This window comes from Sciurus vulgaris (genome assembly GCF_902686455.1).
Source record: "Sciurus vulgaris genome assembly, chromosome: 12".
Classification (NCBI taxonomy): Eukaryota; Metazoa; Chordata; class Mammalia; order Rodentia; family Sciuridae; genus Sciurus; species Sciurus vulgaris.
The window spans coordinates 73,635,091-73,662,621 of record NC_136473.1 but is presented as its reverse complement, the minus strand read 5'-3'; the positions used below and the strand labels follow the sequence as shown (position 1 = coordinate 73,662,621).

The 27,531-nt window shown below is 40.6% G+C and overlaps 1 protein-coding gene across 2 annotated transcripts in view; it reads left to right on the top strand.

Annotated features, from left to right (window-relative positions):
* HHAT (hedgehog acyltransferase) overlaps nucleotides 1-27,531 on the top strand; it is a 419,237-nt gene that overhangs the window by 362,486 nt on the left and 29,220 nt on the right. For both annotated transcript variants that reach the window (XM_079107610.1, XM_079107609.1), the window contains one exon: nucleotides 10,780-10,924. In XM_079107610.1, coding sequence (XP_078963736.1) covers nucleotides 10,780-10,924 — 145 coding nt within the window. The remainder of the gene's footprint in view (nucleotides 1-10,779; nucleotides 10,925-27,531) is intronic.

Below are 27,531 nucleotides of genomic sequence, written 5' to 3'. Positions count from 1 at the left end.
TGGAATTAAAGGCATGCACCACCATGCCCGGCTATTGCTTGTATTCTTTATAATTGCCATTCTGATTGAAGTGAGGTGGAATCTTAGTTTTGATTTGCATTTCTCTGATTGCTAGAGATGTTGAACATTTTTTCATATATTTGTTGGACATTGTTATTTCTTTTGAGAAGTTCTTTTTCCACTTATTGATTGGGTTGTTTCTTGGTGTTCAGGTTTTTGACTTCCTCTTATATTCTGTATATTAATCACCTTTCAGAAGAGCAGCTGGTGTTCTGTCGGCTCCCTCTTCATATTCTTAATCATTTGCTGTGCAGAAGCTTTTTAATTTGATGGTATCCCACTTACTTATCTTGATTTTATTTCTTGCACTTGGAGGGTCTTAAGGAAGTCTGCATCAGTACCAGTATGATGGAGTGTTGACCTTGTGTTTTCTTCTAGCACTTGTAATGTTCTTGGTCTGATTACTCATTAATCCATTTAGATTTGACTTTTTTTTTTACTTTTAAAAAATTTGTTCTAATTAGTTATACATAAGAGTAGAGTGCACTTATGCATTTTGATAAATCATACATAAATGGAGTATAATTTCTCATTTTTCTGATTGTACAAATTATAGGATCACATTGGTCATGCAGTCCTCTCCCTTCACTCCCCTCTACCTAATCTAAAGTAACTCTGTTCTTCCCTAGCACACCCATACCCTTATTGTGTATTAACTTCTGCGTATCAGAGAAAACATTCAGGCTTTAGTTTTCTGGGTCTGGCTTATTTCACTTAAATGATAGTCTCTAGTTTCATCCATTTACCAGCAAATGCCATAATTTCATTCTTCTTCAAAGCTATGTAATATTCCATCATGTATACGTAACACATTTTCATTATCCATTCATCTGTTGAAGGACACCTAAAGAAAATGTGGTATAGATTTGACTTCAGTGCAGGGTGAAAGGTAAGGATCTAATTTCATTTTTCTACATGTGACTATCCAGTTTTCCCAGCACCATTAGTTAAAGAGGCTGTCTTGTCTTCAAAACATTTTTGGAAACTTTGTCAAATATCAGATGGCTGTAAGTATATAGGTTTGTCTGTGACTTTTATTCTGTTCCATTGGTGACTTTGTCTATTTTGATGCCAAAATACGCTATTTTTGTTGCTATAGCTCTGTTGTATAATTTCAGATCTGATGTTGTGGTGCCTTCTGCATTGCTTTTCTTGGTCAGTATTGCTTTGGCTATTCTGGATCTCTTATTCTTCCAAATGAATTTAAAGTTTTCTAATTCTGTGAAGAATATCATTGGTATTTTCATGGGGATTGCACTAATCTATATATTGCCTCTGATAGTATGACCATTTCGACAGTATTAATTCTGCCTATCCAAGAATGTGGAAGGTCTTTCCATCTTAAGTCTTTTTCATTTTCTTTTTTCAGTATCTCTTTTACCTCCCTTGGTTAGATTAATTTCCAGGTTTTATTTTTTTCAGGTTATGAATAGAATGGTTTTCTTGATTTCTTCCCTGACTGAATCACTGTTGGAGAATAGGAAAGCTATTGATTTGTGGGTCTTAATCTTGTATCCTGCTACTTTACTGAACTCATTTATAAGCTTTAGAAGTCTTCTGGTGGAGATTTTTGGATCCTGCCATCCATCCATGAATAGACTGTTTTACTTCTTTTCCTATTTATATCCCTTTAACTTCCTTTTTCTTGTCTGATTGCTCTGGCTAGTGTTTAGAGAACTATATTGGATGGGATGAAGAGAGTAGACAGCCTTGTTTTGTTTCTGATTTTAGAGAAAATTCTTTTAATTTTCCTTCATTCAATATGATACTGACTTTGGGTTTATCGTATATAGCTTTTATGATGTCGAGGTCTGTTCCTTCTACTACGAGCTTCTGCAGCATCAAACTGAAATTCTACACTTACGAAATAACTACCCCTCCTTCCTCTCATTTCCTGGTAACCAATATTCTTTCCTACTGATCTCATATCAGTGAAATTATACAGAGTGTGTCCTTTTGTCTGGCTTATTTCACTTAGCATAATGTCTTTAAAATTCATCCACATTGTAGTAGGTGTCATAATTTCCTTCCTTTCTGAGGTTGAATAATATTCCTTTATATGCCACATTTTATCTCTTTATTAATCCACTGATAGACATTTGGAGTGCTTCTACCTTTTGCTTACTGTGAATAATACTGCTGGGAACATGGTAGTGTACATGCTATCATTTCTTTTGGTTAAACAAGTAAAAGTGGATTTTCTGGCTAATATAGAATTTTATGTTAATTTGTTTTGAAGAACTGTGATACTTTTCCCATAAGTGTACCATTTTACAGTCTCACTGACAAAATGCAAGGACTCCAGTTTCTCCCCATCCTCACCCACACTTGATACTTTTTGTTTAAATTACAGCCATCTTCAGGGATGTGAAATAATATCTTATTTTCATTTCCCTTATGATTATTTATGTTGAGCATCTTTCTAGTGCTCATTGGACGTTTGTATAGCTTCTGGAGATAAAAATCCAAGTTCTTAGCTCATTTTTCAAGTTCATATTTTGTTGTTCAATTGAAGGAGTTCTTTGTATATTCTTGACCTTAATCCCTTATTGATATGTGATTGCAAATATTTTGTCATGTTCCTGGGCTGCTTTTGCATTCCGTTGACAGTGTTCTATGATGTACAAAGGTTGTAAATTTTGATAAAGTCAAATTTACTTATTTTTACTATTGTTCTTTCAGTGTTGTATCCAAGAAATTATAGTCAAATTCAATGCCATGAAGCTTTTCCCAATTATGTTATGAATTTTATAATTTTCTTATGTTTACATTTGATCCATTTTGAATTAAACATGTGTATGTACAGATGTATATAGTGTAATTCAGTGTCAAACTTCATTCATGTGAATATCCAGTTTTCCCAGAACAATTTGTTGAAAAAATTGTCCTTTTTTCATTAAGCATTCTTGGTATTCTTGCTGAAAATCATGTAGCCTTGTTGAACATCATTAAATCATGTTTGAAGCTGGGTTTTCCATTCTATTCCATTTATTAATATCTGTCTTTTGCCAGCATTACATTATTTTATGATAGCTTTGTGTAGTAAGTTATGAAATCAGAAAATTTGAGTCTTTAAGCTTTGTTCATTTTCAAGTTGGTTGACTATTTATGGTCCTCTGAGATTCCATATGAATTATGGGATGAGTTTTTTCATATTTTTGCAAGAAAAAATATCATTGGCATTTCGATAGTGATTGCATTGAATCTGTAGATAATTTGGAGGAGCATTGTCATCATAATTAACTTGGGTCTTCCAATTCATGAACATGGGATGTTTTCCCATTTACTACTTCTTTTAACAATGTTTTATAGTTTCAGTGTGCAAATATTTTGCCTCCTTAGTTAAGTTTAGATCTAAATATTTTATTTTTAAATGCTACTATAATAATTTTTCAGTGTGTTCCCTGTGTATAGAAACACTACTGATTTTTGCATGCTTATTTTGTATCCTGAAATTTCACTGAGTTATTTCCTTGGTTTTAATACTTTCTTTGTGTAGAATATTTAGGACTTTATACAAAGCTACATTTTCATGTTAACTGATTAGATTATTTAACTACTTTCTTTACAATTTAGGTACTAAATCTATTTTAAAAATTTAAATTTCCCGGATGAAAATTATTTATATATTTTATCATGTAAAAATACGATATTTGGAAATATGTATATATTGTGGATTGATTAAATTGAGCTAATTAATACAAGCATTGCCTCTTATACTTTCTGTAGTGGGATCACTTAAATACACTTTTTAAAGCACTTTTCAAGAATGCAATATACTGTTATTAACCATATCACCATGTAGTCCACCAGAGCTTTTGAATTTGTTCTATTTAACTGAAATTGCGTATCCTTTGTGCCAAGGCCTTCAGGGCCTATTAATTTTTATTATTTATTAAGATATTATATTTGGTCTGTCACTTTCTAGGGAATATGCTGAACGTTCACTGTAACTGAATCCCAAATACTATACAAAATTCCAATGTCACTGTAAGCCATATGCTGTTCTGAAATTGACACTTGGTCTACTCACTGTTGCTAGAAAAACACATGCATGATGTATTTTTTGAACAAACTTTAACATTTCCTGAAAAAATTTTGTAGCTGGCACTGAAGAGTCAAAGATCGTGATGGTTCTAGTTTAGAGGAGAGAATACATACTGCTACACACATGAGTTGTGTAACAAAGTAGGAATCCTGAAGATGTTAGTGAATGCAGTCAAATCCCTGAACTGTACTTGTCAGTATATAACTGGGGGCCAGTGACTTAATCTCTCTATTCTTATTTTTCACTGGTAAGATATGAATAGTGGTAAGATGTGAGTAGTTTTTACCTACTTAGAATATAGGTAAAGCTCTTCACAACAGTGAACATTTTGTATCACAAACTGAAGTCATCAGAAATGTACAGATTGATGCGATCTGTCCCTGGTTTATAGCACCACACACAAATGGATGATTGACTTTGCCAAGATTAGGATAATTTATGTTTATCCATTACCAATTGTGAACTGAGTAGATTAAGAATCTGAGCTTGTTTTGGGCAGTGGAATTACAGGTTCCAAGTTATCTGTGCAGATAAGCCAAGACTGATTTTGTCTTTGACTGCAGGTATTAAATTCTCTCCATGGCCATGCATTGTTTAGATCTCAGTACCAAACTGATTGAAAAATGTAACGACATTGACCTGATATTTTTTGAAACTCTGTACACTTAAAAGAAGGATATATTACTTTCTTGGTGTCTTCATGTATCCATTTAATTTGGACTTGGGCTGGAATAGAACACTAAGAGCTCAGGAGATTCTGTGACTGATTTACAAGCAGAGGGATAGGTGTTAAATAACTGTTGGCTACCTGCAGCATCTGCATGAATTTGGGGTGACAAATAATGGCCTTGGACCATTCTTCAGGAGCTTACTGTGTTAGTAGGAACATGAGAGGGAGGGGAGACCGTAGAACAGATATCTCACTGAAAGTAATGGAAATGTTTTGAGTAAGGGAGCAAATGCAGTGTCCTAGATTGACAAAGAGGTGGAACAGGAGACCCTGGGATGTCTTTGGAATCTGAGTCCTCCTGACTCTGTCTGTTGGCTGGAGCCATTCTTCTCAAGTCTCACCTTAACTCATAGGTGTTCATGCCTCATTTACTCTCCTTGGTTTCCACCAGCCTCTTCCCTCGCCATTGCCTTATCCATCTCTCTTACTCTCTGGTTAACATTTCATTAGAAAATGAAAAACTTCAGTGATTATATGGAAGAACTGTGTCCAGCTGCTCAAACCCACCCAGTGGCTGTTTTTAGCTTCTCCCCCACTTAAAAATAAACAGCATCAGGTCCCACTTGCCAAGCCTTTGTCACAGTCTCCAGCAGCCATTCCTCCAGCCATCTGCTCCCCCAGATGCTCAGCCCATCCCCTCCTCCCATCTCAGCCCTACATACAGGCCCTCTATGAACAAGTGAGGGGCCCACCAAGCTTGGAAGCCTCCAGCACCAAAGTACTGTCTGCCTCTCTCACCATATACACATTCCCAGCTTCACTTCTGACTCAAATTCTGCAGCCTGTACCCCCAGGCCCTGGCTTGTTGACCCCAGCCAATCCTGTGATTTCTGGAGACAGGACGTTGATTGGAAAAAGATGGAGGAGTTGCCATGGAGAGATGAATAAATGAACGCAGCATGGATACCTCATAGCAGGAAATAGAAACTAGTTTGATAAAGTTTAGTTCAGCTTTAGTTCTAGGGTTTACTTGGTTTGGGTTACATGCCTCATCTTTGGAAGTCAGCATATTAGTAAAGTCACTGATAAGCTATTCTTATATGTCCACATCCTATCTATTCCTTTGGTCAGTGACAGTGTACTTGGCAGAGGAGTTGAAAGTCGATCCCCGGCCTGAGCTTCCAGATGTTCTGAGAGGCTCTCTGTATCTAGTACCTGTACTCGACATTCACCTGGAGAAAAACTGCCCCAATCCCCCTGTCTGCTGTAACTTAGAGACTTGAGAGAGAACTGATCACACCAGCATGGAATAGTGATTCTTTCTAATGTGCCCCACATCCCATTCTTTCCCTGTCTTCTGAGTTTCAGGGCTATTGGGATGAGGGGACTTAGATCTGGTGGCAACATCTTGTCTTCTAGTAGCTGGAGTCTCAGGAGGCTCCTCCAGTTGATGTTCCATGGCATGGGTGGGAGGGGCCTAGCACTGTGTGCTAGAACACTCTCCTTGCACCAGGTTGCATTTCTCTGGGTACCAGGGAAAAGGGGACATGTTTTTGCAATCACTGTTAATGCCGCACAGGCTGAACAGGAACTCTGTTCTGTGATGAATGTGGAAGAAAAGGATTCATCTATTGATATTTTGGGTAGGACTTGGTGTTCTGCCTGCTGCACCATGTTTATCATTGTGGGTCTCTGCCCACCAAGATCTACAACTGCCTCTCATTCATTGAGGAAAGGAAAACTGCCCGGCAACTTTACAACCATTCCTCAGGAGAAAATGCCACTCCCAGTTTCTTTTTCCTTCCAAAATATTGGATTGCCACAGACTCATGTAGCCTCAGGGAAGAGATCCTGACCAGACTAGAGCTCTCTTTTCTTCCTGATAAATTCATTAATAAGATTCAAGTTCTGTTTGTCAGCCATGGCCTTATCTGATCATTTTGGCAATGCTCATCTTCATACCTCATGGCTTTGTCGTACTGTGATATTTCCTGTTTACATTCCTCAGCCCGAATTCTCTACTTAAGGGCATTTTCAAGTACCAGAGCCAGGGGAAGGGATGACTGACCTATGGGTTCCCACGCACAGCAGCCTGCATCCTAGATGTGAAGGGACATGGGAGTAATTGCTATAGGACTCCAGGCTCAAAAGAAAGTGTTTGAAGTGAGGAAGTTAGAAAGTCATGTTGGAGTAGGTTGGTTAAAGGGAGTATACCCTCTGGCCTTGCTCATGTGGTATTTTTCTTTCTGAAACACCTCAGTATGGTACTTCATCCAGAGTTCTGGTAAGTCGATGGCTAAGACCTTGGCTCCAAGATAGATCCCTAAGGTCAAAGCTCTCACCTTCCATAGTGTGTTTGGGAAATCCAAAGAGGAGAGACATTGGTAGCTGAGACTTCCGTCCCTTTACTGTTATTACGGTAGTTCCCTCTTATCTACGGTTCACCTTTCCACTTTGTTACCTGCAGTCAACTGCAATCTGAGAATTCCAGAAATGAACAGTTCTAAGTTTCAGATTGCTCACAGTTCTGAGTAGTTCGATGAATTCTCGAGCCATTCTGTCCCACCCAGAACATGAATCCTTCCTTTGTTGAGTGTATCCATGCTGTGTAGCGACCTGCCAGGTAGTCACTAGGTATCAGACTGACTGCTGGTGTTTGTGTTCAAGTAACCCTTTCATGGTAGGCTAATGCTGGGTCACAGTGCCTACATCCTTCACCCCACTTTCTCTCCTCACAAAGGTGGATCATCTCGCCGCCTCATTGTCGGGAGAGTGAGAATAGTACGTTAAGGTATCTTGATGGGAGATCACGTTCACATGACTTTCATTACAGTGTTATCAATTGCTTCATTATTAATCTCTAATTGTGCCTGCTTTATAAGTTAAACTCTATCACAGGATGTATGCATGGAAAGAAATAAGTACATCTGGGGTTTGGTACTACTTAGAGTTGCAGGCATCCATTAGTACATCTTAGAACACACATCCTTTGTAGCAAAGGGAACGCTACTGTATTACTTTTCTGTAGATTTCCAGATAAAGCCTCTTTTTCCTTCCTTGGTGCACATTGTGACATTCTTCCACTGATTCACAGCGAGAGGAGGCAGTGCTCTTTGGGTTCTGCTGCTGATTGGCATAGCCAGTTTTCTTAGGCTGCTGCTATTAATTAAAATTAGGTTTTTGGATTTTCTTGATCATTGACTGTTATGTCTCCCACTCACTCTCCCTGGGGGATAATCAGGAATTGCCTATGAGCATTGTGGCTTCTCCTTTGAATATTTTCAGCTTACTGATTCTAACAACCCATGCCTTTAACATTCCTGCTCACCGAAACAGCAAAAATACAAAACTAGGTCTAAAAATTGAATTGTCAGTCATTTCAGTCACTGAGATCAGAGGCTCCTTCACAGTTGTTATTTTGACTTTTTTTTTTCCCTAAGCAGAAACAAATCATTGAATCATGTAGGTGAGAGAGTTACTGAAGTTATTTACAGGATCCAAGGAAGATCTGTAGAACCCTGGGCTTCAGGTGAGCCAGCTCACTGTCCCTTGCCCCATCCGTTAGCTCAGCCCCCTGCCTGGCTCTCTGCTTGTACCAGGTAACAACACAGTCGTGCTTAGCAACCCCATGGAAGAGAGTCCTTTTTTCTCAGTATTTGTCGATTTAAAAAGAAATAATTACAATCCTTCTGTATAAAATAAGAACCACCTTGAGATTAACCATACTATGACCACTCTCTGAGGTTTACATTAATAAAGGAAAGATCATGCAGGGTCTTTGAATTCCCCTTCAACAGTGTCAGGTTTGGGAAGTCTGCCCGGGGTCAAAACAGAGGTGTCATTTCTGATTCACTGGGTCTGTGAGAAATCAAATGTGTTATCTGTGGCCTCTATACCTGGAGGGAGTTCTTCGGACACATTTATGCCAATTAAGACAGTCATTCTTTTTTGATTTATTCTGGATTCTATTTCCCCATTTCCTGACTTCTTCTCACCTTCTCTTTACTGCTAATTGAGTCAGTAATACTTGGAAAATACCTTTCTGTTTTAAAATATAGAGATGGGTAGATTTATGTCTCCTTATTCTGAGAGGTGAAGATTAATGAATAATAAGCTGCTGCCTTTGCCCTTCTCTTATTTCAAGTTTTTACACCATGTAGTTACCTCTTATCTAGCCTCCCCTGGTCCACATTCATGGCCTCTTGGAGCAGAGAGAGTGAATAGAAGTCAGCTGATCTGGAGTCTTTAAGCAAGACGTGGTCACTGCACCAGAGACCTCTGTAGAGCATGTCCAGGCAGATAGCTCAGTCTACTACAGTGTTTTCATGAAAAGATAACACTCACGTATTATGACCGTAAGTGTACTCTAAAGTGTTGGAGGAGAGAACTCTGAGGGTAGATACAGCTAGATCTGAGCATACAAGGCAGCCCTGGGGCTCACAGGAGAGAAAAAGGGAAGGGTCAGGAATTTATTTCTCTAGGAAGAAAAAAAAAAGTGTGTACAGACTGGACACAGCTGACCTGTGTTAGGATTGCCAGAAATAAGTGGGCTTCCTGCTGGAGAATCACCCTCTAGGTAAGTCCTTTCTGCTTGTCATGGATTGCATATTGGGTCAGACAGAATTCTGTTTGTAATTGGAGCATAGTTGAGGTTAAGATGCAGGTATAGGTTTCTGGAGGATATTCAGGAAATATCTCCAGATGCTTGGTTCTCTTTTCTGTGGTGTTTTAAGTTAAGGTATTTGTTACAAACTTTGGGGCCCTGTGTGCATGGCTGTGGTGCTATATCTGATTTTCATTCTGAATATATAAGATGCACAACTGTGCTGCTGGAACTCATAGACACAGCACAGTGACCTCACTCTGGAGGGGCCACCAGAATGGTCAATGATAGGGAATAGTCTTTGTTTGCTTGTGAAATCTCCGAGGAAATATTAAAAATAGAGGGAGCACAATGAAGAGTGAGGAAGGATGAGCAGAATGCTTTATCATGGTTGCTGGAAAGCATTCCTCCAGCCTTGAATACTTCAGGCACTGTATCAGCCACCATGTTCAGATGGTGTTGTGTGCTGTCAGTGCAATGTGTGTCCTGTGCTTGATTCCGGCAGTGGAGTTGTCTCATGTTCAATCTCCTGCACTTTTGTTATTGGATTCTTCCTTAACAACACGTTGGGTTTGTAGGCTGGGTTCCCAGATTCAAGTTAACTGGCCCAGAAGATTACTCTGACCTTGACTTCTGATCACATTGATCTTGACATGAAGCTATTTATGCTGGTTATGATGGAGAGCACCTATGGATTTATATGCAGAAAACATGAAGATGTTTGAGTGGCAGGGGGAGGTGCTGCTAAGTCTTAACTAGTGTTATTGCTTGGATTTGGAATGCCTCCCAAAGCCTCATGTGTTAGACAAAGCAGTAACATTCAGAAGTAAAATGATTAGATTATGAGAGCTCTGACCTCATCAGTAGACTAATCCATTTGATAATGGAACAATAATTTGGATGGACTAACTAGGAAACCATAAAAATTGTAGATGCGTAGGGCATGACTAGAGCAAGTAGGTCACTGAGGGAATGACCTTGGGGACTATATCTGTGTCTGTTTCCCAGATGCCCTGAGCTGAGCAGCTTTCCTCCACCATGATGTTTTTGCCTTGGAGCCAGCCAACCATAGCATGAATCCTCTGAAACTTTGAGCTGAAGTAAATATTTGTTCCTTTAAGTCATTCTTGTCATGTACTTGGTCACAGTGATAAAAAGCTAACAAAACTAGATTCCATATTTGTGTTGTACAGGTCCGAAGGAAGTCCTTTGTGGGAGGAGAAAGTAACATCGATGGTATATCACCTTCTTTCCTTAGACCAGAATGTTGCAGGGATTGAAGTTTTGACATTTGTTTCAATAATAACTGGCATCCTGGGCTGGTGTTAAGAGGGTGTTGTCTTAGCCATATTGCTTCCACCCTTGTGTTGAGGTGCCTTCTTGCCATTTTCCTCATAGGCTCGACACCTCTCCCCGCAAGCTCGCTGTCGACTGCATGCTGCCCTTGCATCTTGTGCCACCTCAATGCTGATCCTGTTCAACCTAGTGTTTCTAGGAGGCAATCAAGTTGGGAAAACCTACTGGGATAGGATCTTCATACAAGGTAAGTTGCCAGAGAGTGTTGTTTCCAGTCAATTCCTTGTTTTCTATGTATGCAATTGGTAGCATGAATGGGATTTGGGAGTAATTTGTTATCACATTCATGATGTGTGAAATGATCAATCAGAAATAATTTTCCATGTTTATATATGACTGTGTTCCCTATTTTTGATATACCTCATATCTACCACTTGTGATACTTAATATCAAAGTGTACTGCCCCAGCTCTCCCGTCTACTGGTACGTTTTCATTTTTTTCTCCTTATCCTTCTTACCATATCTAAGTTCCAGCCTCCAGTATACAGTAAAATCTAATGTTGCTCCATTTATTGCTCTGAATTTCCTAGTGAAACATGTCTTAAAAGCCCCACTGTGTTCTCCTGAGGCTGTGAGTATGGTCCTTGTATTTACACAGCTCTTGCTTGTGGATGTTTTTGTCTAAATACTAGTGGTCAGTCTTATGTTTGATGTAAATTATGTGGATTGTTTCATTGTCTACAGCAAAGTCACACCTCCAGTAGGTCAAATGCTAGTATGTGGGAATTGTCAAAAGACTACAGTCATAAATGATCATTATTTATTTATAATCACCATTTCCTTTGGACTGGGACTGAGAGAGACGTGATATCCTTCAGAGAACTGAAATATTCACAGTGAGCTTTACTATAGTTAATTCATGATGGATTAAAAGAAAAGATGCCCTCTTCTGTTTCCCTGACCAGCAACATGGTGTTTTGTTTTCGGAAGCTTTGCCAAATGGTAATGACGTGATTTTACAAGCTGGCTTGTCATCTCTACATCTGGGTTCCTGAGAAGCCAGTGATGCTTTAGATGTAACTCTTTGCACATCAAAAATAGCCCAGATACAGCTGCATGATTCCCAAATGCCGGGTCATGAATCTCAACTGGGGAACCAGACTCAAAGGGGCCAGGAAAGAGCCCTGCTAGCATCTCATCACTAAAACACTCCTCTTTGATCCTTGTTTCTGAGAGGTGTTTCAGCTGATAGTTCCTGAAAAGACCATGAGCTTTTTAAGCAGGAGCTGTCCTTTCATAAAGATGGGAGAAAATGAAGTGCAAAGGATCTAAAGATAAAAGAGATAAAGGAGAAGAAGAGTATCTTTTACTTTTCTTGGTACCTGCACAAAGCTGAGAACACTGTGGTTCAGGGGAAAACCCTGACTTGGAGTTGTTTTGTCATCTAGTGAGAAGGCTCTGATTTTTGCTTCAGTACATCGAACATATTGGGCATTGGTTATTTGCAAAGCACTGAGAATATAGGCAGGAAAAAAGAGCTGCACACGTGAGCCAAGCATGCAAACACAAATGTGATAGTTGATTGTGTTTGACTTTTTTGGTAAAGAATTTTTTTGTATTTGTTCTAATCAGTTATACATGACAGGAGAATGCATTTTGACACATCGCACATAAATGGAGTGTAGCTTCTCACTCTTCTGGTAGTACATGATGTAGAATCACAACAGTCATGTAATCATACATGTACACAGGGTAATGTCTGATTCATTCTTCTATCCTCCCCCCCTTCATTCCTCTCTGCCTAATCCAAAGTACCTCTCTTCTTCCCTAGTCCCCCGCCGTTGTGACAACCTTTGGTGTTTTGGGACTGGCTTATTTCGCTTAGTATGATATTCTGGTTTTTGGTGTGGCAAAAACCAGAAGTGTCCACTCCAGCAGTGAATTGCTGGAGTTTAAGCAACAGAGTGACTGACCTTCCATAGAAGGGCAACATTACAGAGGTGGTGACATTGAAATGGAGGCACTTGGTAGAAATTTGCCAGTGGAGAAGGAAGGTGTATTGGGGTAATTAACATTCTCCACCATACAAGAAACTCCAAAATCTCAGTAAATTTTAACTATAGAAGTTTATTTCTCTCACAGTTCAATATAAATCTAATGGCTTTTTCTGAGCAGTCCTTCCTAGATTTAGAATGTTTCTCTTGATTCCCTGTCATCTTGTCCTGGCATCATGGAGGGGAGGAGAACCAGTAGTTGGTGCCTCAGGTAATAATACCTCAGAAGTGACACAGGACACTTGCTTGTTCTCTATTGGCCAGAACTAGACATGTGATCAACCCAAGTACAAGTCTGGGAGATGTGGGGAAGCAAACAGGTATCAGAGAGATTGACTCAGTAGTCTGGGGACACTTGGGCAACCAATGGGAGGTACCTAAGAGGTTGTTGAAAGCTCAGTTTGGAGCTGGGCACCGTGGCTCAGGCCTGTAATCCCAGCTGCACTGTAGGTTGAGGCAGGAGGATTGCAGCTTCAAGGCCAGTCAGAGCAATTTAAAAAGATCCTGTCTCAAATCTAAGAATTTTAAGAAGAGGGGACAGGAAGGTGTAGCTCAGTGGTAGAGCACCACTAAGTTAAATCTCTAGTACCTCAAAGAAAAACGATTTAAAAAGAAAACATGAGTTGGAGTTGGGGAAGAGATAAGACTCGTGATTGAGATGTGAACATCAGGGATGTAAAGCTTGTAGGTTCAGTGATCCAGGGAACTTCACAGAGTAAGAAGACAACAGGGTAGGAGGCAAAGCTTGGGGCATGTTGGTGTTTAAGTGGACAGAAAGACATGATAGCTAGGAGGTGTTCTTTCTGCTTCTCAATGGCAGAAAGATCATAGCATGACCTGCCTGGCACCCTACAGAGTTATCAGTCACAGGTTAGCAGGGCTCTGAAAAATAAGGTCTGCTCCTGTGGGCTGGTCCCTCTGTGGTCTATGATAGGATATACTGTTTGCCTCCTCCTTGAAGGAGTCTTGGGGTCTTAAAGACTGTGATTCTCCAGTTACGGAGGATGTTGTGGGTTCATTTTCTTTCCAGGTTCTGTGGTCAGGGAAGCTCAACTTAGAAGGCGTTTCCTGTGTTGGGGATTCTCTAAATGAACCTGTTTGGATCTCAGCTGGTTTGTCCCATGGGTCTCCTGAATCAGGGAATGTCTGCTGGGGTTTTGGCACTTCCCCTGTTTATTTCCTATTGAGGGTCCTTGCCTCTGAACCCTTGACTGGGTTTAGATATCTCTTGGAGTGAAGTGAAACAGATGGTGCCAAATCTCCCACCCTTGAGAACTCCAGATTTCATTTCATAACTAATTTGATTGACCCAATCCAAGATTGGTGCAAAAAATGCTTACTCAGGCTCTGCAGTAAGTGTTAATACATTAGCCTTCTAAGAATTTTTTTAAAATCTGAATTCTGAAACTCATTTGGCCTAAAGGTTTCAGATAAGGGATTGTTGACCTATATAGGTCTCCTCTAATGAATGAGCTGGGACCTTGATAGCCTGGTAGTCCCTGGCCTCTTCCTTTTGGTACATGATCAGTTCCCATGATCATGGGAATGCGCCAATGGAGTGAGTGAGGAAACCCATTCATATGAAATGGAGAGCATTTAAGCTCAGTGTCTACATTTCAAGGTTTAATAGAAGTGGACCTTTCTCTGTGTGCCCTTAGGGGCTGGGACCTGCTGCAGTGACCAGGAGGAGCCATTAGTGCTGCACCATCTAACAGATCTCACCTAGGGACCTAGGGAGCCTGGGCAGAGTGAGGAAATGACAGGCTGGTGTCTGGGGAATGGGTATCATTGAGGAGATTGGAAAATGTCTCCTAGCTGGTGGTCCAGGGCTGCACGTGTAGATGCTCACTAATTCTCAGGAAGTCATTTCCCAGCTTCATGGATGTTCCTAGAAGATAGCTCATGGTTTGCTGAGAGGAATTATCTTAGTCTCCAGTTCACTAAATTTAGCCATAGATTTGCTTGCTCAAGGATACAAAGTTTATTACAGTGTGTTCATAAAAATCTTTACCCTGGTCTCTGTGGGTAACGTGGGTGGTAGATGCAGACCGTTCCCTTTCTACTGTGCACCTGCACTGCTCTCCCTGAGAGTAGAAGGTAGAAATGCCAAATTATAAATCTAGGTTTCTGATATGTGTCATGCACATAGCACTTTTATCAATCAGCATAACCTCTGAAGTCAGAGAAGTAATGTTCAGTTATTCAGCAGAATATAAGGAATCAGTATTTTTGCTTTTGCAAAATTTCCAAATTTTTTCCTGTTGAAATTTGCTTCTAGCTGCTTGAGACATTTTCATGGATCTGAGAAGGATGTAGCTGGGGACTGGTTCACCTGCCCACTCTGGGAAGACTGTGCTCTGTCATGCTTTGCAGACAAATGCAAGGTGCTACTTACTCAATGCTTTGTCTTTCAAAAACATCGTTGATGGGAGAAGATTTCTATCATCTACCTTAAACCTTGACATTGAAGCAGTTTATTTCTTCAACAAGCAGTTGAATACAGCTCTGTAATTGAAAGGGAACAATAAGTTGTCACCCCTGATCGACAAGGGCCAGTCTCCACAAATCACCTGTGCCCCAAACATCCCTACTGTGCTCTATCCAGAGGCCTAGGGCAGTAGGGAGGAAAGACAAGACATTCAAGGAAGATGATTATATTATTGGGACTGTATCTGGCTTTGAGAGGGCCGAGAGCTCTATAATGTTTGTCTGGGTGCAGGATGGTATTCCTTCTGAAAAGTCTGTCTCCTTTTGTCCAGGGAAGGCATTGACTTCGTAGCAAAGGATCTAAAATGTCTCTCAAGAGCTGGGGCCTCAGCTCCTGCGTCTGAGGCTTTGCATTGATAGGACTTGGTAGAGAGGCAGCATCCACCGCTCTCCTGCTCCGCTCCTCATTGCACAAGCACACACACCTGCACGTGTACACATGGCTGGTTTTCTCTCCTTGTTACCTGATCTAGTTTGGCAGACCCATCTCCACATTTATCTCCCACAGCAGCAAGGAGTGTTTATTTCTTCCGCATTGCAATGAGGGAGGAGCTAGTCATTTCTTATGCAGGTCAGAACCTTAACCCTCCTCATATTTGCTTCTATTTCTAGCTGAGCGAGGAGAAAATGTCTTTTCTCCCTGATTACCAGCTTGTCCAGATAGTTTATTTGTCTCTTGACTCAAATGGTTCTGGACAGCCTTTTTATTTAAAGCTGAGCTGGAGTATTGCACTGGAAATTCTAGACGGTTGTTGTTAAATAGAAACTCATTCCCTTCGCATCTTCTTGGGAGTAAAATTTCATTGCTGATGAGAGAAGACAGAGGGCAGATGTCAACGTCTCAGAGGACTTCCTTTGTGATTACTTCATTTTACCATTTGCAGGAGCCCTTACTGTGGAGAAAGCACTGCAAGCATGCTTGGGCTACAGGTGGTTCGTGGGGACTGGCCTTGCCAATCTAGAGTTAAAGCTTGTTGCTATCTTTGAATTATAGAGCTAGTCAACTGCTTGCTGAAGAAATTCACTTAGTCTTCAATATCAATGTCCTTCACTTTACCACCTGTATGAGCCCTTAATAAAACTCCTTTCAATGGAGTTTACAGGGCTTTCGTTGCTTCTACTTCTACCTCACAGGATCCTCTAGTTCTAGAAGAGTTTGAGGAGCTGGGTGTGGTAGTCCACGTCTGTAATCCCAGTGGCTCAGGAGGCTGAGGCAGGAGGATTGCAAATTCAAAGTCGGCCTCAGCAACTTAGTGAGGCCTTAAGCAACTCTTAAGCCCTTTCTGGTTTACATGATCACTTCTGCATTCTTTTAGCCAAAGCACATCATAAACTTTAAGATAAACCCAAATTCAAGGAGAAGGAAAATGGCCTCCATCTCCTGAAGAGAGGAGCTGCAAAATCATATTGCAAAGGAAGGATATGGGTGGGAGTAAAGATTTTTGCATCTACTTCAATAGATATTCAGAAGGAACAGAAGAGCTGGCAAAGGAGTGTGGCCCTGTGTGGATGATCCTATAAGGTTGTAGAAGTAATACGTTTTACTGCTCCGATTCTGCCACCTCTCTTTATCCTCCTCTTGTGGCCATCTCTCCTCCTCCTCCTCCCAGTAGAGGCTTTCTTTGCCTCCATGTGATGAAGTGGACCCTTGGTTGTTTTGGCTGAGGAAGGCCAGGAGATGGTCTAGGGGCTAAGACCTGCACCAGTTCTGCATGTAGCAATGAGATAATCACAATCACTCTTGAGGGAGAGAGCGAGAGACTGCCTGTGTGTTGTTCATTCAGTTAAGATCTGGGGCATTCAGGCTGATGTAGCTCAAGGGAGTTTTCCCATGGTCCAGCTGAAATTCTGTTTAGGGTGTGGGGCTATAGTCCCAGCTAGTAATCCAGCATTCCTTTACTTGCATAAATGTCTAGGTTACCTGCTGTTTAAATTTTCCCAAGTCTTCCAACTAAATATAATATTTAATTGTTCTAAGTAGCATCTACTCCCACTGTTTGAACTCTTTATATGAAGTAATTTCCCTTTTACAATTGAGTTGATCTTCTCAATAGGCCTGTGAAATAGTACGAGCAGACAACTTTATAGCATTACTAAATCCTCTGTGACTCAGAGAGGTTAGAAAACTTGGTCAGAATTGTAAGCAGCAAAACCAGATGAGTTTACAAGACTCCAAATCCCATGTTCTTTACTTCTTACCCCTTTTCCCTCTTTGCATTAGGAAGCTTAAATCATGACAGGCAGCCACCGATTCCATTGCAAACTGTTCCTGGATGCTACTCTCAGAAGCAATCTAGATTTTGCTGTTCCGATGCTTAGTACTTACCATTTAGAGCGTTGGGAGGGTGATGAGACTCAGAACTTGCAGTTTCTGTGGCAGATAGACCTCAGCCTGCTAGGTGCATTAGCCACTCACAGGTCTGCATGACTACAACTGTTTTTATCCGAGCCTGCTCAGTTGGTGAAAGACTCTTGCTCACTAGACAGTCGGCATTCAGGGTGTTGATTTTCTCCTCTTGCGGTCTTTCTCAGACACTGCATTAGGTTGCTCGTAAGCTTTGTTTCTAATGTCATCACCCTTACCTAGACCAACAAAACAGTGCAAGGAGAGGGCCATCTTGCCTTGGCATGCTATCTGAAGCACCAGAAAACAGTGATCTCAGGATGACTGTCATAAGAGCTGAAGGCTGTGATTGTGATGTATTATGTTCAGAGCAGCAGTGTGGCCTGGCTGTGGTTTGGTTTTTGTTGTTTGTTTTGTTTTTTGTATTTTGGAGTAAAGATCAAAGAGTGGAGTCCAGGGGAAATTTTCCTTGCCTAAAGAATTCTGTCTGGCACTGTGGTCTCAATTCTTGAGTGTCATTAAGGCACTCAAGTATTTCAGCAAATATTCTGTCAGAGTGAAGCCCTTAGCAAAAAAACCTTTTCATTGTCTTGAAATAAATATAAGGGGGAAAAAAAATCTGGTGTTGCCAGCAACTTTTTAGTAGTGCCGGTTCCAGGGGTCGGGCCTCTTTCTTCCGAGTGTTGGAGCCTCATCTGGATCATTGTTTTCTGCCCTGACTTAAGCTTCCTACAGCCTCCCAGCTGCTGCCCTGCTCCCATTACCTGCTGCTGCGGAGGATTCTTTGCAAGGGGACCTAGTGAGAGGGTACAGCATGGCAAGGGGGCTTTTGCTCATTGAATTTTGCCCCCAAAACAGGTATGTTGAAGTCCTTATCGCCAAAACCTCCAAATGTAACCTTATTTGGAGATAGGATGTCAAATCCAAATGAGGCCATTAGGGTGGACCCTAATCCAGTATGACTGGTGTCCTTATAACAAAGGGGAATTTGGGTGCAGAAATTTTAGAGATAGCAGCTCCCAGAGGGAAGATAATGGGAATCTGCAGGGAGAAAGTGACCCAGTGAGGGTGGAGCAGGTTGAAGTGATGCTGGCACAAGTTGAGGAATGCCCAGGACCCCCAGAAGCTGGAAGAGGTGAGGAAGGAGCCTGCCTTGAGGTTGGAGGAATCGTGGCCCTGCCAACACTGGTTGCACACTTCTGTCCTCAGGGCTATGAGATGATGCATTTCTCTTGCTGTGAGCCATTAGGTGTGTGGTACTTTGTTCAGCAGCCCTAGGGGACTGCACAGTGTGTGGTATGGGAAGTGGGGTGGGGCAGGACAAGGCACTGAGATGGGCTGGCGGTGACTCCTTCTCCACTCTAGAAACAGTTCAGGGCATGAGTCCAGGACTGGAAGTTCATACGCACCCACTTCATGGATTTCAATTCCCACTCTGGTTAGGCTGGGCAGGGGCCTCAGGGCAGATGTTCCAATAGGGTGACAATCATCATATGCCCAGTCAACAGTGTCATGGCAGTCCAAAGCAAGTCATCCTGGGTTAAAGGCACAGTAGTGAGGGTCCTGGGAAAATGAGGAACAAGGAAAGCGTCTTAGTTTGAGAATCTCTCGACTGTCATGGGTGATCAAGTCAGTTTAAAGAGAACGGATGTGATAGGTGGTGGTGAGCGAGCAGAAACATGAACCCTCAGTGACTGTCCTCGTGAGTACCTGCAAGCTGACTTTCAGACCAAGGACTGGGGGTGTGCTCAATGATGGGGTGCATTGTTAGCATGCACAAGGTTCTGTCTTCAAACCCTATTGTGCATGCATGCGTTACACACAGAAAAAGCTAAACTTCCACACCTCATTTTTCATTGTCCTGTGCGTCATTCTCTAACCCAAGACATCAATTATGCAGGAAGCAGCAGAAAGAAACAACTGGCCTGGAAGCGTATGTTGCACGGCCAGGCTGTCAGGTCAAGACTTTCTGGGCAGGCAAGCAGAGCTGCTGCTCCACTTGGGAGCTGCCCTGCTTCCAGCTGTCCCGAGGCCCAAAGCCTTTGCTCCCTGGGTGCCAGCCTGAACAGTGGCCTGCAACGCCTCTCTGCTCCTGTGTCCTCCTCTGGCCATTGTAACACTCCAGCTGCTGCCCACATGGGCCCAGAGATGGAGGCAGCTACTATTTTAGTCCTATTTACATCTCCAGGCAGCATGAGTCAGGACTTTTATTTATTTATTTTTTCTGGTTGCATTCTCTTGTGACCTTGAGGTGTGTGTGGGGTGGGGCGGGGAGCTGGGGAGGGAGGGTCCAAGTAGGAAGGTCACCTGTTGTCAATTAAAAAAAAAAAAAAAAGGGAAATCTATACTATGTTTTACAAAGTAATTGCTTCTTAACTGTTAGAAATCTCCCAGGGACCAGGGTCATGTACCTCCAGAGAATTACCTGTAACCTGTGGCTTTTAGGGACAGAAAGCAGCAGACAATTGAGGACTAAGCCAGGGAATAGAATATTCTACTCAGAAAGCATTAAGAAGATGTCTCTGACCTGCTTGGGGAGGCCACATCACCCAGTTTAATACAAAGAAATGTGAATTTCTTTTATTTATTTATTTTTTATCAACCTGATTTCTCTTTTCCCCATTGTGTGTTGGGTGGATGGCACCCTCCTCTCTGTCTTGATTCTGAGTTGATACTCCTTGGTCCTTGGTTAGAAAGTCTCTGAACATTTTGGAGTTATGTGTAGGAGGTGACCATTTGCTTTTTGAGGGTTGTCAATCACAGAAAATCCCAAAGATGTCAGACAATATTAATGGGCATTGTAGTCAAACCAGACCTCAAACATATTGTTACCCAGACTGGTTTGGAGCTGAGCTTTTTCTCAAAAAGACTTTTTTCACCCCCACTAAACTCAAAGAAACCAGATAACTTTTTTGTTGTTGTTGTTTTGTTTTGTTTTCATGTGGTGCTGAGTATCGAACCCAGTGCCTTGCATGTGCGAGGCAAGCGCTCTACCACTGAGCTACAGCCCCAGCCCCAGGTAACTTTTAATGTAACAAAATTGTTTCTGTTTTAAAATTCCTTTTGTGTCCACAGTTACCCATAACTTCATTTTCTCATATTTGAAGCTAGTGTCTTGATTGCTTTTCTCATCTCCTGGTTGCCCCAATAAGATTGCTGGAGGATCAGGTCATACTTTCTGCATTACTGTACAAAATTGCTATCATCAATGAGTGTTTTGCTAAAAGAAGCAAAATCACACAGCAAGGAAATAAGAAATGTGGGAAGCATCTCAGTTTATTAGAGCCAGGAAGGAAAGGGAGTGGGCAAATGAGTCCAGGTATGAGGCTAAGATCTTTTTATGGAGAAAATTGCTAAAAGGAAAGGGGCCCCCCAGCTCCTGCTGGTCCCTTTCCTGTGTGTAGGATACAGTGATAATGAGATGTGGCATTCATACCGGGCAAAATACTCTGCAGGGCTTTGGGGCATAGTTCTTTGATAAGTGCTTTAGGGACAAAAAAGTGATGGTTCAGAGAGACACCTACAAGCCAAACGTCCAGCCAACACTTGACTTAGTATTTATCTTTTCCTTAATTTTGTCATCTGGATGAGAAAGTCATCATAGAGGAGGTGACATCAGAGATGGACTTAAAGGATGAGTAAGAACCAGACTTGGAGATGGCACACAGGCACAGTGTCATAGAGGCATAATAGCACATTCAGGAAATTCAAGTTTCTCAGAGTCTTAGCCAGTGAGGATGCAAGGTGTGATATTGGTGAAGGAAGTGGATGAACAGAAAGATACCAAAAGGCTAACTTGAAGACCAGATTATGAGGGCCATACATGCCATGCCAAGGACTTCATCCTTAGTATACTGGAGGAAGGGGTGGGTCCTAAGACTTTTTGCAGAGAGTGACAATATTCTCATTTTTGAAAGATGTGTGTGAAAGAAACATGGAGGCTGATTTGCAGGGAATTAGTACTGGGAGGCAGTCAGGAGACTGTGAGGGAGGCCAAGAGCCTAAGTTAAGACTGCCAGGTAGCAAAGGATAGGGAAGAGAGGAAATTTTCAGAATTCTTCCAGGGAGGATTTTTAGGGAATCAGAGAGGTCTTCATTATTTGTGCAGTAGGAAAATGGAAAAACTACTTTAGATTTGTTTACTTGCTTGCTCTCTTATTTTCCCAGCTCATCATAGATTAGTCTCTGAATTTTGGAAAAAGAAGGTCACTATCTATAGGTTTCTCTTTTGCCTAGGAGTTTGAGGGGGTATTCAAGTGCCAAGAAAAAATGCCAAAGCAAAGAGGATAGAGATAACAAACTGAGAGGTTAAGAGTGTTTGAGGCAGCCCCAGATTTGCCACACAGCTGTCAGAAGGTGGTAAGGGGCTCTTGAGTCACGTAGTTGAGTCATTTCTAACTTGGGACCTTTGGGTAAGATATCCAATTCTAATACTCAGATTATCACCTGTAACTTGAAAAAAAAAAACAAAAAACAAAAAAACACCTACCTCACAGGTGATATTAAATAATATAATGAATATAGTCTTACACAGTCCCTGGTACGTGGTAAGCCCTTACTAATAATAGTTGATTGTATTAACATTATTCTTCCACAAGTTTATTTTTTCTTCTATTTTTTCTTCCCATCACTTGGATGGGAAGCCAAATGCAAAGGAATGAAACTGGACACTGTTATGGTTTGACTATGAGATGTCACCCAAAAGCTCCTGTGTCAATGCAGGAAAAATCGGAGGTGAAAAGATTAAATTCTGGGAGCTGTAATCTAATCAGTGAATTGATCCATTTGATGGATTAATAATTTGAGTGGACTATTATGGGTCGAGGATTTGGATGGTAACTGTGGGCAGGTGGAGCATGGCTGAAGGAGGTGGTTCATTAGGAGCATTCCCTTAAGGATTATATCTTGCCCCAGGCTCTACCTCTCATCTCCCCCCACTTCCCCTCTCTCTCTCCCTCTACTTCCTGCCCTCCCTATTTCCCAGCTGTCAGGAGCTGAGCGACTTTCCTCCTCCACACCCCTTCAGTCATGGTGCTCTCCCTCACCTCAGGCCCAGAGCAATAGAGCCAGCTGACATCGACTGAGCCTCTCAAACCATGAGCCAAAATAACGTTTTCCTCCACTAAGTCGTTGTTGGGTATTTTGGTCACAGCAACCCAAATCTAACCCATAATCCTATTTCATATCATACCATAGTCAAAAAATTAAAGTATATCAAAGAACTAAATGTAAGAATTAAATATAAAACCCTTAGAAAATATGAACATAGATCATCCCAACCTGGAATCAATAGTTAAACCTTAAGACAATTTTTACTATGACTTGAAAAAGGGAAGTAACAAATGAAAAAGCATATCAATTGAACATCATCAAATTTAGAACCATTGTACCTTAAAGGACACCAAGATTTTGAAAATACAACCAGAATGTGAGAAGCGTTTTGCACATCATACAACTGATAAGGAATTTGTATCTAGAATATGTAATTCAATAAAAAAGTGATTAATCCAATTATAAATGGCCAAAGGCTCTGAATAGACAGTTCTTCAGAAGATGTGCAAATGACCAATAAGCACATGAAAAGATTTCCCGTATCATTAGCTATCAGGGAAATGTAAATCAAAATCTCAATGAGATGCCACGTCACAACCACTAGGATGGCTACAGTTAAAAAAAAAAAAATAGAAAATAAGTTTTGGTGAGCACATAGGGAAATTGAAAACCTTATATACTGCTGATGGGGATGTAAAATGGAAAATAGATACTTTGGAATATAAGCTGGCATGTCCTTAAAAAGTTAAACATGTGACCTAGCAGTTCAACTCCTCATTCTATACTGAGACAAATGATGTCAAAAGTCCACACAAAAACTTGTACCAGAATGCTCATAGCAATATGACGCATAATTGTCAAAATGTAGAAGCAAGCCAGTTGTCCATAGATTGATTGATAAATGGCATGTGAAGTACCCATGCAATGAAATATTATTTAAGAAATGAATAACTATGTGTGTTACAACATGGATGAACCTTGAAAACATGCTAAGTGGAAGAAACCAGTCACAAATAATGATGTATTGAGAGATTCTATTTATAAATGTATCCAGAATAGAGAAATCTATGAAGACAAAGTAGATTAGTAGTTGCCTAGAACTTAGGGGAATATGGGTTTGTAAGGTGATGGCTAATGGGCATGAGTTTCTTTTTTGAGGATGATAAAACATTCTAAAATTGATTGTGGTGATGGTTGTACAACTGCAAATATACTAAAAGCCATTAAGTTGTATGCTTTAAATGGATGAATTGTGTGGCATGTGAATTATATCGCAGTAAGATGTTAAAAATAGTTTAGGGCTGTATAGTAATGGGTCTGAACTGGTTTCTCTATTTGTTCCTCCATCCATCTGTCAATCTATCCTTCCACCTGTCCATCAGTCTTCCATAAGTCCATTCATTTATCCATATGCCCTTTCTTCTATGCTTCTATCAGATGACATATTTTCTCCTTCCTTTCTCACTGTCCACCCCCTAAAAACATTCAGTACTCATCTAATAAATACTGGTAGCCATGTGACTCTATGTCATGCTAGTTTGGCATTTTGGGTCATCTTATGCTTTGTGACTTAGCATAAGGTGACTTTTCCAGGCTCTGCAGAGGTAAGGCGTTTTTAAAAATCAATCCATACAGAATGTATGACTGCTTCGAAGTGGGGGCTGTGGGGAGTTTGATACATAGCCCAGGGCTTGCTGAAATGGTTGGAACACCTGGACCACATCTTACCTGAGTCTTCAGAATGGTGTTGTGAGAAATTTTCTGGTTTTGTTTATTTACTGTGACAGCTCAATGTTAAATATGTATGACACTTGCTCCTGCCTTCTGTCTGTGGCTCAGTGCAGGTTTGATGCCTGGTAGCTGCGCTCCTCATTATTTACACAGTGTTGAGTGATTTCAAGGTTGACCTGGTCTGTAACAGCTTCCTTAATGAGATTGCTCCCCTTTCTGCCATTCATTAATCAGTATGATGTCAACTGTTTTCTTGCCCAGCCTCCAGTTGTTTCCTAACTTTATAATCCATCAGAATCACCTGAAAAGCTTTTTTTTTTTTAAATGCAGAATCTTGAGCCCCTGTGCTGAGTTTGATTCAGTAGGTCTAGGGTAGCACCCACAAGTCTATTTTAAAGAGTTACCCCCAGTGACTGATTACAATGCTCCTTGTATCACCCTGAGATACCCTACCATAATTGCTCTGCGAATGCCAGCATTAGTTGGCAATATTGGAAATTCCAATACCTACCAGTCACCATTTCTTTGAGGCCGAGAGAGATGATCTATGGCTAAGAAGAATAAGCATCATTCTGTGTGAACTCCTCCCCCTGAGTTTAATGGGTATCAGCTACAATGTACTTGAACATTCTTGAAGGAGATAAGGACCCATCTGAGAAACTTTCGTATATCCAGTGGTGAAGATAATCCCAACTATCCAAACAATTGGCCTCTGAGTTTGGAAACATCCTATAAATATCAGATTTTTGCTTCTTCTCAGTTGGCTTAACTTGATAGAAAACTTGAATTTCTGGAGATGATTTGGAGAGATGATGATCTGAGGGAGAGAACTGATTGGAGCCACAGCTGGGATGGGCAAGCTATTGGCTACAATGAAAACTTCCCTTGCATGTAGATAACTGGGCTCTTAGTTCAATAAGGTCACCAGGTCATTTTAAATGCTCCAGGATTCACATAGATCTCAAGGTGCTGAGTGGATTCCTCTTCCTGATGAGAATGTGAATCCATCAAGGCAGCAAATTCCTCACCACCAAGAAACGCTTGTGGAAGCCCCAATTACACAGGAATCATATTAAAAAAAAAAAAAAAAAAAAAAAAAAAAAACTTTAGTGTATTTATTATTCTCTTGTAGTTATTTTGAAATATACAATAAGTTACTGTTATCTATAGATGCCCTACTGTGCTATAAAACACTAAAACCAATTTCTCCCATCAGTACCTGTTGACCAACTTCTGTCCTCCCCCATATGCTTCCCAGCCTCTTGACTTTCAAGGTGATGATATGCTAATTACCCTGATTTGATCCTTGTACCTCATATACATTTATCAGACTATCACACTACAATATAAATATGCACAATCATGTGCCAATTAAACTTGACTAATGTCAGCCATCCTTGTTACTTAGAATCTTGATATCCAAAACATCCTGAATATGCACACCCAAGGGAATAGGAGACTTAAACTAAATTTTAGTTGAAAGCTAAGTACTGCAGTAGCATCTTACATATGTACATCTCTTTACAATTTACAAAGTAATTGCATTTGTGTTGTAGTCCTGTGATAGACTGAGCTAGAATTTAAGTGACCTGCCAACTCTTTATAGTTAAGAAATTTTTACCTGAGTTTGTGAAGATCTCACTATATTTTCTTCCTGAAGCTTTTCTTTTTTCTTTTCCTATTTAGATCTGTAGTGTAGTTGGAATTAATTTTGTGTATGAGGTGAGATAGGATTCAAGATTTTGGGGGGTCTATTTGAATAGTAAGTTGATCCAGCAACACCCATGGAAAAGATCATCATTTTTGCACAGATGAACTGTGTAGTCTTCATCATAAATCAAATGTTCATGATGTATCTGTCTCTTTTGTCTTAGTGAAGTTTTATAATTCTTGTTACCTGCTAATGTAACCACCTTCATTCAAGATTGTCTTGGTTACTCATGGAATTTTGACTTTGGAAACATTTTGCAAATTTATACCAAAAAATTATAACTTGGTGTCTTTAGGTTGATCACATTAAACATGTATATAAATTTGAGGACTGACAATGCTACAATATAGGTATATCCTTATTTAGAAAACAAATATAAAACTCAGTGTTAAACTTCAGATCAATTATAAATGAAATCATTATTTATACATGATGGTGAAATAGACCATATATTCCAAGATGTTCTGGAATGTACCACTCAGATGGAGGGTGAGTCACTCCATTTCTAAGACACCATTATAATCATGCCAGTGAAGCTGGAGATGCAGAAGTCGAGGGGGAATACAATTTGCTACTGGAAAATTAATCATTTATGGGGTTTGCATCAACCACCTGCCTGCAAAGAGTGGCTTTCATGTCGTCCCTTATTAGCTCCATTATTTTTCCTACCAGACAGCTTTGTTGGAAGAGGGAACATCTTATTCAATTTAATGGACAGAATTTAAATACAACAGAGCTAATTGTAGAAGCATCTGGAAAAATTACAGAAATGAGCCAGTGGTGCTCAGAGCTTATGGAAAATGATGTATTCATATGGTAAGAATTGAGATCTGATACTGCTGGAAGTTTTCATGCCTTGGGGAATTTGTTTTCTTGAGATTCAGGGCTGAATGTTGACATCTTTCCAGAATTACTTGAACATTTGTATGTGTTCTGATCCATCTGCCTCCCAATTCAGAACATGCTTCAGGTGTACTTTGCAGAAGCTGTAAAATTATGGGCCATTAGTTTCAAAAAGGTCTTGGAACAGATATTCTAACCTGACCCATTTTGTAGGAGAGAACCGTGAGGCACAACAGGTAGTTACTAGTACCTAACCAGTACCAGAGGTCAGGTCTCTTGACTCTCCATTGCTTATTTTAAGATATCAGCACTTCCCAACGTAGTCTCAAAGTATAATCCAACAAATAATAGTATTGGGAGAATAAAATACTCCATTTAAAAGTGGATCTTTGGCCAAGTTTGGGAAGTTGGGTGTAGCATGTCCTCTTTTGAAAATATATGCTATACATTGGCATTTTTGCTCTATCACAAAGATGTTTATTTAACTTTAATTGAGCATTTCCTAACCACTTAACCATGGAACAGTTTTGGCTTAGAATCATGATACAAGGCATGGGGCTCCCTTCAGGAAACCTGCAGTAGGCGATGTGGATCTGCCTAACAGCCTTTGCCTGTGATAAAGCCTCTCTTTG